The sequence below is a fragment of the Engystomops pustulosus genome, chromosome 4 (assembly GCF_040894005.1).
Source record: "Engystomops pustulosus chromosome 4, aEngPut4.maternal, whole genome shotgun sequence".
NCBI lineage: Eukaryota > Metazoa > Chordata > Amphibia > Anura > Leptodactylidae > Engystomops > Engystomops pustulosus.
The window spans coordinates 109,964,481-109,977,288 of NC_092414.1; the positions used below are offsets into that span (position 1 = coordinate 109,964,481).

General features: G+C 41.5%; 1 protein-coding gene across 4 annotated transcripts in view; it reads left to right on the forward strand.

Annotated features, from left to right (window-relative positions):
- Positions 1–8,796: 8,796 nt before the first annotated feature.
- HDAC10 (histone deacetylase 10) overlaps positions 8,797–12,808 on the forward strand; it is a 36,082-nt gene continuing 32,070 nt past the window's right edge. The window contains exons 1-5 of one of the 4 annotated variants that reach the window (XM_072147057.1): positions 8,797–8,977; positions 9,734–9,800; positions 9,912–10,046; positions 11,366–11,462; positions 12,112–12,209. In XM_072147057.1, coding sequence (XP_072003158.1) covers positions 9,736–9,800; positions 9,912–10,046; positions 11,366–11,462; positions 12,112–12,209 — 395 coding nt within the window. In that variant the 5' untranslated portion in view covers positions 8,797–8,977; positions 9,734–9,735. Of the gene's footprint in view, positions 8,978–9,036; positions 9,059–9,504; positions 9,608–9,733; positions 9,801–9,911; positions 10,047–11,365; positions 11,463–12,111; positions 12,210–12,808 lie in introns of those variants that run through there. The other 3 variants (XM_072147059.1, XM_072147060.1, XM_072147058.1) reach the window with 3 other exon arrangements.

Here is a 12,808-nt window from a genome sequence, read left to right on the forward strand (position 1 = left end):
ATGTCGCACAGACTTCAAAATGGTAGCAATTAAAACGTTGGCTCATTTCGCAAAAAATGACACCTCAAAAAACTCTGTGCGCCAAAGTATGAAAAAGTTATTAGCTTCAGAATTCGTTTAATTTTTGAAAATGTATTAAAATACAATAAAACCTGTATAAATTTGGTATCACCGCGATTGCACCGAACCAAAGAATAAAGCTGAGGTGTTATTTGGAGCGCACAGTCAAAGTCGTAAAAACTGAGCCCACAAGAACGTGACGCACATGCCGTTTTTTTTTTCAATTTTTCCACATTTTTCAGCTTCGCAGTACATGGTATGTTAAAGTAAATAACATTACGGGAAAGTAAAATTTGTTACGCACAAAATAAGCCCTCAAACAGGTCTGTACACGTAAAAATGAAAAAGTTATGGATTTTTGAAGGTGGAGAGGGAGAAATGAGCGAAAAAACCCTGCGTCCTTAAGGGGTTAAGACATGCGAGGAGAAGGGAGGAGGAATATAGAAAAAAGCAAGTATACATACTACCCCATATAATTTCCCATACAAAAAGATATATCTTCCATCAGGGTCGGTTTCAAATGAGAACAGAATAAAATCCACAGACTGGAACACAAATACATTAACCCCACGGGAGTAAGTTGAAAAAGTAGAATGTAATTCAATAGTGGACCATCTTCTATTAACCAAGTTAAGGAGTCTCCAAAAGACAAACTATGGCAGGTAGATGACGCTGTACAAGGTCGATTACAACACATCTTTTTCCCCTCTCTTCTAGTATAGCAGCATATACCAGCATATCACGTTATAGTCCTTTTGATTCTACACTCTTGATCCTGCTATACTTTCATGAAGTTGCACATGAAAGGGATCCCGATAGCAGATATACTGTATTGTGTTTCTAGATCATTTGTATTCTTTAGCCATTAATGATAGATTATGGATAAGTCATTTAAGATACTATAGGATAATTGCTAAAAATATTCAGCATGATGGTGTATTCACATTTTTATGTTAGTTAATTCACTAACAGAAAAACACCCAAACATCATAATTCAGATGTCAGCATTTGTTGATTACATTTTCAAAGCCTTTCACATTTGCCCTATTAGACTGACAAAAGTTTGATACTGTAGATGAAGAAAGTGCAGGCAATAGCCCCTCCTAGTGGCTGTTAAAATGTATGACCAGACAGTGATTAACACTATTATAACATTTTTTAAATGTAAAGTATCAAATCAAAAACTTCTTCTTTAGCCACAATATTACAGAGACACATCATTCATCTTATCTCTGTTTGTTTTGGCTAGTTTTTCTGTCTGCTTCTTTGGTAATTTATCAATCTCACTTTTTCCTTGTGTTAAAAGTTTTTTTTTTCCAGATAATCTCTTTTTGAGACATTTGTGACAAATGTCGCACAAACGTCTCAAGTAATTGTCATTTGCGACATTTAGCACATCTGGAATAGAAGATAAATTTGTTTTACTGACAAAACACAAATGTCCGCCAGACATTTCAAAGTGTCCCCCAAAAATGGCAAAAATTGCAATTCGCCATAAAAGGTCAGAAAAAAGAGGAAGAAAAATAAAGATAAATGACCCCCCAAAGTGTCAGGAATCAGTGTCAGCTTTTACCTATAGCACACCGGAGGCTTGTAACGTATATACATATGCCCCAAGCCAGAAATTTCCACTGGATCAGGATCCTGCATGTGCTATGTTGTGCCTATCCTCAAAACCTTAAAGTCCAGCCGGCTTAGTAACCGAAGCCAGAGGCAACAAGAAGTTGGCTGCACGCATAGGAATCCCCAAAATATGCCTATAATAGAGTTGTGCCTTAAATATGTGCACAACCATACCTGGTAAGTGGTGTATATATCTATCTATCTCACGGAGTGTGGCAGCACTCAAGATACGGCTGAGAACAACTCAGGTGCACATCCCAGGACCTAGACCAGGGTCCTTCCACATACAAAACCACGAAAAAAATCAGCACTCCGAGATTCAAAATGTGGCAATAAACGTACTCACACATTTGTCAAGGCTACGTTTCGGCTCCTTACACCTGGAGCCTTTCTCAAGCTTTCTCAAGTACGTTTTTTGCCACATTTTGAATCTCGGAGTGCTGCCATTTTTTTGTGATTATATATATTTATTATACAGAGCTTGTTCATCTACCGTATTTTTCGGCCAATAAGGCACACCAGACTATAAGGCGCACCTCTAATAAATGCCTGCTAAGACATCTAGGTTCATATATAAGGCGCACTGGAGTATAAGCCACGCTGAGTGGGTAGCACTTCTGCCTTGCAGCACTGGAGTCCTGGGTTCGAATCCCACCCAGGTCAACATCTGCAAAGAGTTTATATGTTCTCTCCGTGTTTGCGTGGGTTTCCTCCGGGTATTCCGGTTTCCTCCCACACTCCAAAACATACTGTTAGGTTGTTTAGATTGTGAGCCCCATTGGGGACAGTGACCAATTTGACATGCTTTGTGCAGCGCTGCGTAATCTGTGTGCGCTATATAAATAAAGAATTATTATTATTATTATTATAAGGCGCAGGATCAAATGCAGTACCTAAAAATGTGCACAGTTCAAGCCAGCTACACTTCCCGGGAAACTAGTCTTCAGCGTGTCAGAGAGCTCCGATCTCAGAGGTATGGGCTGCTGGGGGTTAATGCAGGGTGATGCAGCAGGGGTTAAGCGGTCTCCCTCTGCCCCTTCTCCTTCCCTCCTCAGCCAGGGTGTTATTCCTGTGGGTTTCCCTGTGGCTCCTTCTCTTTCCCCTGTTACAGGGCTGTCAGGTATGGGGGATTTCTTACTGATGATGATGAGGATTATCTCGTGGTCGGCACTATGGCAGCTCCGGTCTCTCCGTGCTAGGGGAGGGCAGGATGGGCACAATGTTAGTTGTGGTGGCAGGGCACTCCAGGAGCTAGGGACCCTGTGTACTGTGTGGGAAGGTGCAGGAAATTTCTGGGGATGGAGCTATTAAACACTGGTAAATGTACAGTACATCTTGTCTGTAGTACATTTCTGTATAAGTTCATATATAAGGCGCACCGGCCTATAAGGCGCACCTTTGATTTCTGAGACAATTAAAGGATTTTTGGTGCGCCTTATAGGCCGAAAAATACGGTGCTTTTTTACCCTATGAGCGCTCCATTTCTCCCCATTGGTTCTGCTACTTTCCTATAAAACATAAGAAAAATTTTCCAATGCTGGGAAAAGAACACTTATTTGCGATTTTGTCAACCATTAAAATATTTTGTACTATGGAAAAGTCAGTTTATCTGGCCAGTTTGTCTGGCCATATGGTGAAATATGAAAAAGCTTCTGTTGAATAGTATTATAAAGATTTTTTTCAAGGGTTTTATTTTTCATATTTTATAGGTATGCACATAACAAAATGATATAAATTTGGTATCTCTGTGATTGTGCTGATCAAAAGTATAAAGTGGACGTCCCTGTGAAAGCTATAAAAACAAATCAAGCCAGGAAAATATTTCCACTTTTTTTATGTTTTCTAGTACATTGCACAGAATATTATATGGTGCAACTGGAAATACAATTCATCCTTCAAGGGAAAAATTAAAAAGTTATTGCTTTTAGAAGGCAGCAAGAAAAAAAAACTCAAACATGTCACTTATATGGTTCACCAAGTGATCATAAAACATGGGAGACACAATGACTCGTACATCCCCAGGTTCTTACTTGGCAAGCAGACAGGTACATTTAATAACTTTTATTTTCTACTTAAAAGGGTTTTCCCATGAAATAAAATTCTCAAATTTCAATCCCCTAGTGATGTTAACACAATAAAGATAATTTTTAACCCCTTACTTCACAATTTTACTTAGTTTTATTGCTGTTTTAGCTACTATCACTCCCTAGACTGGCCAGGGCAATATTCCAGGGTCTGGAAGGGACTCTCTAAGCAGACACATTATGATCCATCTAGTTCTGTGAGCCGAAAAGGTGGTTAGATTATCAGGGTACAAGGTTTATATACACTTTAATTTAGCATCTGAACATTGTACTGGTATCTGACACATAGAAAAGAGATGAGACAGATGATGAGATCTATGAGAAGCATATTACACACAATGATACAGCACTCCTACATCTCTGCTATCCCACAACACACTTCTGGATCTGCTCTGCCTCCCAAAATAAAGAACTTATCTGTCAGTACCTTGTACTTCTTGTCACACTGCTGCCATCAGAAACTCAGTGTCTGTGCATCACAGCAGGAACTCAGTGTGTCTGTGCTTGTGAGCTCCATCCTGGAATGAGGGGGGGGGGGGAGAGCTACAGTGCAGGGAGCAAAGAGACAGACAAAAATCTCAGCTCCAGGGCCGTCACACAGAAATCCAAGATGGCTTTCCCAAAGCCAAGTCAGAAGTTACAGGGTCGTGTCTAAGGGCAACTGAAATTGTGTACACCAGGATTGATAGAGACAGGTTGGACTTATAGCTGTGGAATGCTGTATTTTTATTAATGCCAATTAATTAGAGAATGTGTTATTTTGTTATCCTAAGTACACTTAAAGAGGACCCGTCACCTGTAAAAACAGCACTAGGAGCTGCTTACTTTAATGCTACAACAGGTGCCGCAGTGTTACACTTCTAGCGTTATCGGAAACCAACTATAATGCTAGCACAATAGAAAACGCGCAAGGCGCTGCTTCATCCCCGGACTGCCCCTCCTACTCCATCAGCCGGCATCCACCGCCCCTAATCCCACCACCTCATGAGTACGCCCGAACGCTTACAGAACAGTCCGGCGTTTGCTATTGTACAGCACAGCAATGTCTGCTAGCGTTATCGGAGGTTTCCAATAACACTAGCAGCGTAACACTGCAGCATCTGTTGTAACACTAGGAGCAGCTTACTTTAGCAGTAAGCAGTATTAGGTCTCAGCATTTCTGATCGGCGTTTGCCTCTCCACTCTTTCTTTGTAGGTTCAGTGTTTCCCATCTGTGTTTGCCGCTCCACTATCTGTGAGCAAGGCTTTGTCTCTGGTGAGGGAAATCGAGGCCTCGGCTGTAGGCAAATGCATATGCACTGTTGATACTGTGTTGGTCCGCTGGAAACAGTAGGTCGAATTACTCCAGTTATTCACCCTTCCACATGGAGGTTTGTATGGAAGGTAGTCGATATCCTAAATGGGAGGACCTTCCTATATTGTTTGAGCGTTGTTTTAAGATAATAGCTTTAGAACAAAGTCTTGCATAATAACTTAATAAAATAAATAAAGTTATAAATAACCAGCATAGACTTGCATATAATGAATGTATGTAAAAGCTGAATGCGTTTCCAAACTCCCGTTCCATCCTCAGCAGCATATTTTTAGCAAGGTATAGTTCCATTTATATACTCCTAGATGGTAATTTGGAAAATCTGGGTCTCTGGATGTTTGGAAAGTCTGGACTGACCTACATCATATTATGGGTCAAGCAAAAGTCACTACAGACGTTTTTTTTTTTTTTTTTAGAAAACAGACGTTTTTTTTTTCCAAAGAGCATCTGTCACCCTCAAAAACAGCACTAGGAGCCGTTTACTAATGTAAGCAGCTCCTAGTGCTAAAACAGACACAGCAGTGTTACATTCCGATAACAAACACTGCTGCACTGTACACTACAAATGGCGGACTGCTCTCAACTCGGTCAGGCGTATTCATGAGGGGGCGGGTTTAGGGTCGGTGACTGCCGCAAGACGGTCACCGCTGGCCTATGGAGTGAGCGGGTGAGCTTTGAGAGCGGTCCGGCGTTTCCAGTGTACAGCGCAGCACAGTTTGTTAGCGTTATTGGGGGTTTCAGTTCCTCTTTAAACATATCTACACTCACCGGCCACTTTATTAGGTACACCTGTCCAACTGCTCGTTAACACTTAATTTAAGGCATGTAGACATGGTCAAGACAATCTCCTGCAGTTCAAACCGAGCATCAGTACAGGGAGGAAAGGTGTTTTGAGTGCCTTTGAACGTGGCATGGTTGTTGGTGCCAGAAGGGCTGGTCTGAGTATTTCAGAAACTGCTGATCTACTGGGATTTTCACGCACAACCATCTCTAGGGTTTACAAAGAATGATCCGAAAAAGAAAAAACATCCAGTGAGCGGCAGTTCTGTGGGCGGAAATGCCTTGTTGATGCCAGAGGTCAGAGGAGAATGGGCAGACTGGTTCGAGCTGATAGAAAGGCAACAGTGACTCAAATCGCCACCCGTTACAACCAAGGTAGGCAGAAGAGCATCTCTGAACGCACAGTACATCGAACTTTGAGGCAGATGGGCTACAGCAGCAGAAGACCACACCGGGTGCCACTCCTTTCAGCTAAGAACAGGAAACTGAGGCTACAATTTGCACAAGCTCATCGAAATTGGACAGTAGAAGATTGGAAAAACGTTGCCTGATCTGATGAGTCTCGATTTCTGCTGCGACATTCGGATGGTAGGGCCAGAATTTGGCGTCAACAACATGAAAGCATGGATCCATCCTGCCTTGTATCAACGGTTCAGGCAGGTGGTGGTGGTGGTGTCATGGTGTGGGGAATATTTTCTTGGCACTCTTTGGGCCCCTTGGTACCAATTGAGCATCGTTGCAACGTCACAGCCTACCTGAGTATTGTTGCTGACCATGTCCATCCCTTTATGACCACAATGTACCCTGTAACATCTGATGGCTACTTTCAGCAGGATAATGCACCATGTCATAAAGCTGGAATCATCTCAGACTGGTTTCTTGAACATGACAATAAGTTCACTGTACTCAAATGGCCTCCACAGTCACCAGATCTCAATCCAATAGAGCATCTTTGGGATGTGGTGGAACGGGAGATTCGCATCATGGATGTGCAGCCGACAAATCTGCGGCAACTGTGTGATGCCATCATGTCAATATGGACCAAAATCTCTGAGGAATGCTTCCAGCACCTTGTTGAATCTATGCCACGAAGAATTGAGGCAGTTCTGAAGGCAAAAGGGGATCCAACCCGTTACTAGCATGGTGTACCTAATAAAGTGGCCGGTGAATGTACATGCGACTTTTGTATATAGCAGTATATTACCTCTTACCTCAAAGAAATTCACTAGATAGAAGTTTACAGATACCTATCTAAGTCTTTCAATTATCAGAACACTATTGTGGTTTTTTATTGTTCTTTACAGCATGAATTATACATTTATATGCTATTACTTATGTGCAATTACATTGCGTGGGCCCACTTTAGAAATGTTATTTTAATTGTGTTTTGTATCTATTTTATTTATTTGCACTTTTATCAATAAATATATATATTGATTGCCTGAAAAAGGATACCTGGTGTTGCATGATATACTATTACATTTCTTCAAGATTTACCCCATGATACCAGGTTTTTATCATAACACCCATTTATCCTCCCATAATGGATTGGTGAGCATCACCACATATTTCCATATAACTTGTCTTCGTTGGAATACCACTTTAACAGTTCAGGGACTTTGATATGGAGAAAAACACATGTGTGCACACTGCTGCTGTACATACTGTGTGTAGGGGGAAATGGGGTTGGCCATTATGTCTTGACAGATGGTTATTTGTGGCAGAATCTGACTTTTACCCCTTGCCACACCATGATGTTCCCCTTAGTCCGGCAGCGAGTGTGTGAATAGGCTGAGCCTTATTCATATACACTGTGTGTTAGCTGCATAATGTAGCAAACACCCAACGCTAACACCTGTGATTGGTGCCAGCAGGTAAAGCCAAGGGTTATATGGGTGCCGTCATCTTAGGCCCCTGTGATTTTGATCATTGCCCCTGCTGTGACAGCAGGGAATCTGTGTGAGACTGCCAGGCATATCATTTGGCACAATCTATAAAAGGGCGACAAACAGTACAAATAATCCCCAGACTTCCTAAGGTTCATGTAGCCTACAGGGTCTAAAAATACAGTAGGACTTTTTTTTTTTTAAATAAAACAAAAAAAAATTATAAAAACCTAAAAACTCTAATCATCTCTTTCCTTACAACTGATAAAAAAATAAATTCATAAACATGTTAGGTATCGCTGTGTGCCAAAATGTTTGAACTTACAAAATATAAACACGGTTACTCCCAACGGTGAACCCCGTAAAGGGAAATAGCCCCAAATGTCCAAATCGCAACTTTTTTGCCATTTTGCAACACATTAATATTGTAAAAAAAAGTGTCAAAAGGTCAAAACAGTTATAAAAAAGATAATGGCCTCAGAATATGGCATGCTGCACACCCCCTCCCCCCCCCCTCCATAGAGGCGAGGTTAGAAAATAGAGTCGCAGGGCTGTTTTTACGGACAAGATAGATCTTATTACGGCCACGGCTCAGAACTGTGAGCACCAGTGCCTGGGTGCCATAGGTTTCTATGGGGGACGTATATCCAGCCACAATTTTGCCACTGTTTATACACGTGTCCCAAATAATAGTGTGATCGCAGCCTATAAGTATTTGACCCCGGCCCATTAAACCCCGCTTCTTATCCATTCCCATGTAAATACAGTACTCGTCACTTCAGCCCCGCTAACATACAGTCCCATGTAAGGTAAACCAAACCATATAAAGTCCATGTCTCTTGTTAGCCGCACAATACATGTGTTCCATGTAAAACACATCAGGCCTCTCCGTTCTGCCTTAGTCTACATTGTCAAGTAAAATACCCTACAAACAGTCCCATGTAAAACACAAGTCTCATTCCCCCCATCACCCAGTCCTGTTCTGCAGAACCTGTAACCTTCTCTCCTACATGTGCACAGAGACTACACTCCTGCTTCCTGTTACGTGCTAAGACATGTGATGTTGACAGCCACGCCCCTTCCCATGACGTCATCTTGGTCACGAGTGACTGCTGCTGCTGCTGGACAGTGAGCTTGGTGTCCACTGCTGAATAGTAAGGAGCCTCACAAGTAACAGCCGCCCAGACTGCTGATCAGTGTAACTCGTGGAGAAGCCTCTGTACTTACCTCAGGTGAACTTCTTAATAAAGTAACAGCAGCCATCACTGTGCTGATCAGTGTAACATGTGGAGAAGCCTCTGTACTTACATCAGGTGAACTTCTTAATAAAGTAACAGCAGCCATCACTGTGCTGATCAGTGTAACATGTGGAGAAGCCTCTAGTTACCTCAGGTGAAGCTCTTCACAAGTAACAGCAGCCATCACTGTGCTGATCAGTGTAACATGTGGAGAAGCCTCTAGTTACCTCAGGTGAAGCTCTTCACAAGTAACAGCAGCCATCACTGTGCTGATCAGTGTAACATGTGGAGAAGCCTCTAGTTACTTCAGGTGAACCTATTCACAAGTAACAGCAGCCATCACTGTGCTGATCAGTGTAACATGTGGAGAAGCCTCTAGTTACTTCAGGTGAACCTATTCACAAGTAACAGCAGCCATCACTGTGCTGATCAGTGTAACATGTGGAGAAGCCTCTAGTTACCTCAGGTGAAGCTCTTCACAAGTAACAGCAGCCATCACTGTGCTGATCAGTGTAACATGTGGAGAAGCCTCTAGTTACCTCAGGTGAAGCTCTTCACAAGTAACAGCAGCCATCACTGTGCTGATCAGTGTAACATGTGGAGAAGCCCCTGTACTTACCTCAGGTGAAGCTCTTCACAAGTGACAGCAGCACATAGTGAAAGCTCTTCCTCTTGTAGAAAGTTAGGCGACCCTTTGATGATAGTTATCCACATACCTGATAAACATTGTAATACTTTGTTATCTTCCAGCAATGGCCTCCGGGACAGCACTGGTGTATGATGAAGAAATGATGAGCTATCAGCTGCTTTGGGATGAGTAAGTGATCTGTGCTTTGGAATATGTTGGAGCTGTAGAAGCATTGAAAAATAATGGAACGGTCATCTAGGATTTCTGTCGCTATATCAATACAGTTGTGTTTTCTGTCAGCCCAGAGTGTGCCATAGAGGTGCCAGAGAGACTGTCTTCTTCCTACAAGAGGCTTCAGGATTATGGACTTGTAAACAGATGCGTGCAGTTACCGATCAGAGAGGCTACGGAGGATGAGATAACACTGGTCCACAGGTCTGTACAATGTATGAGGTTCTTCTATATGATGACCCTGGAACTTATCTAGAAGCCCAGTTCATACACCACAGATTTTTATAATAATATTTGTATTTGTTGTTCTTCTCCAGAGCAGCAGAGAAAGGTAGATGGTTGGATACAATTGACCTCAATTAATTTTAATGGGTACATCTCAAAATGCTGGAAACCGCTTGTATCAGATGAAAGCTGTGCAGAAAAGATATAGTCGCCCCTCTGTACAGCGTCCCTGATTCCAGCAGCATCTCTCCATTCCATGTGCATGTGACATCTGTCCCAATACCTACCATCAGCAGTCATGTGTGAGGCCAGGGATCGGTACAGACATTACATGTGCTTTCCATGTGGGACTGGAAGCACCACAAAACGGATGGTTACTACTTGAGTGGGGGAGCACACGTTTTTTTTTTTTTTTTTTTTTAAACAAATTAGACACATTCAGGGCTTCTCTGCAAGAGCAAGAGGTTCCCTGTTCTTCTGATCACTGGAAAAAAGTCAGAAGAAAGTCAGATACTCAGTCATCAGACATGTACCCCTGTTAGAACCTTAAAGGTCTCTAACATATACTATGTAGTGTAGCATAAGATGATGATTTTTTTTTTCAAAGTGGGTTATCTCCTACCACTGATCTCCTCATATTATCCCAGAAAAGAAAAACAGGAAAGTAGGGAGGAACATATCTGGGTATACATGGGCCAAATCAGTTGCAGTTCTTCCTACAGTGTGTGGAGGAGAATTTATGCCACAATCAGACTGAAACCAAGCAAGCAACAGTATCTTCTGATAGCAGATCTGTTCACAATGAACCACTTGTGATTGGGGACGAGGACCATGGGGCAGATTTATCAAGCGGTCAGAAAGTCCTTTAAAATATTCATGTGCACTGGTAAAATGAAAGCTGAGCTGTGATTGGTTGCCATGGGTAACTATAAATATTCAGAATTTCTGACAGCTTGATAAATCTGCCCCACGTGTTTTGCATTGTTTACAATAACAATAATTTAATTGAATCCCTGGAAGAAAGACTTGTTTTCTCAAAATATTAACACATAGGGGTTCTCCCATGTTTGAATGTCTTCTCTTATCCACATAATAAAGATTATCATTCTTATTGGAGGGGACCAGCTGCTTGGGTCCCCGATGACCAGGAGAACAGTGTGGAACTTGCTGTCTGCCACTGTATTCAATATCTATGGGACCAGTTGAAATGGCTGAGCAAAGCAGACCCCATTAGTATGGGATAACACCTTACATTTGTATGTAACCTCATTAATAATGGCTTCCCAATTTATTTTCAGTCCGGAATACCTCGAAGTAGTGAAAAAAACTCAGACTATGGATGTGGATGAATTGAAAGAAACATCTAAGAAGTTTATTGCTGCATACTTTCATCAGGTGGGATCTGTCTTCCAATGCTGCTATGATATTTCTGTGAATGGAAAATACTTGAGCCTTAAAAATTGAAAGTTCTTTAGAGCCACAGTACTTTACTACTTTCTACTTGTCAGAGGAAATTCTGTTAGTGGTAAAAAGAATTATCTTTAAGAGAAGATGGAGAGAGCAGTGACGGAAAATAGAAACAGCCGGTGGTTATATTATAACATAATTCCTTAATGAACATCTAACACCAAAATCAAGGATTGTAAACCAATCCTTCTGGCAAGATCTGCTCTTACTTTAGCTTCTTATGCCTTGTTTTTTACAAAAAAAGGCTTTCACAAATATGCAAATGAGCCTGAGGGGCTCTGGGCTCCATTGCTGTTAAAGCTGCCTGAAGCCCATACGGCTAATTTTCATAATCTTTAAAGCCTTTTATCCTAAGACAAAAGCATAAGAAGCTTAAAGAAGAGCATGTCCTGCCAAAGGGGGGCACACACCAGTATATCAGAGTTCTTGGTTTACAATCCTTCATCTTGGTTGAAGATGTCCTTTAAATTAAATACAACAATTTTAAAAACAATATTCTTCCGCCTATACACTTTTAACTGACCACATTGAGTTTGAGTTGCCTGTATAGTAAATATAACTTTTTTTTTTCCTCCAGAAATCTTACCGTTGTGCTAAGCTATCACTTGGTGGTACACTGCAGCTAGTTGATGCGGTGATGTCAGGAGATGTTCAGAATGGAATGGCTCTTATAAGGTAATGAAAGGCTACAAATGAGAGAATGATCTGACATATTTTCCGCCCTTTGGATAAGTAAGGACATTTCACCAAAAGAGAACCCCAGAACGTGTATAAGGAATATTTTCGTAGAAAAACTGCAGCTTTTTACAGTAGCTGTTAGGAATTCCAACCTACTCACTTACACACTGAAATTGTATCCCTGATTCTGTGACTTCTGGTATAGATAACACAAATGTAATGGTGATTTTTATTGTACTTAAAAAAAAAAAAAAAAAAAAGAAAAAAAATCAAACATAATCAACATAACTATGCTAATAATCATGAAGGCCTCTGGGGGGTATTTCCAGAGCCCGTCAGTGCTGTAGCTTCACAGCCAGTTACAAAGAGCAGAGAAGTTTGCCCCTGCCCTTCCTACTGTAGTTAAATTACACAGGCCGAGGGAGAAGCAAGAGAGTATGGGGGTTCGGTGAGACAAGTTCTGCTCATTGTAACAGCCTGTGAATCTACAACATTGAGGGGCTCTGGAAACAGCCCAGTAGCCCTTCTGGCTCATTAGCCTCATTTTTAAAGTTGATTTGAGGGAAGGAATCCATGGATAAGAAATATAAGAAGAT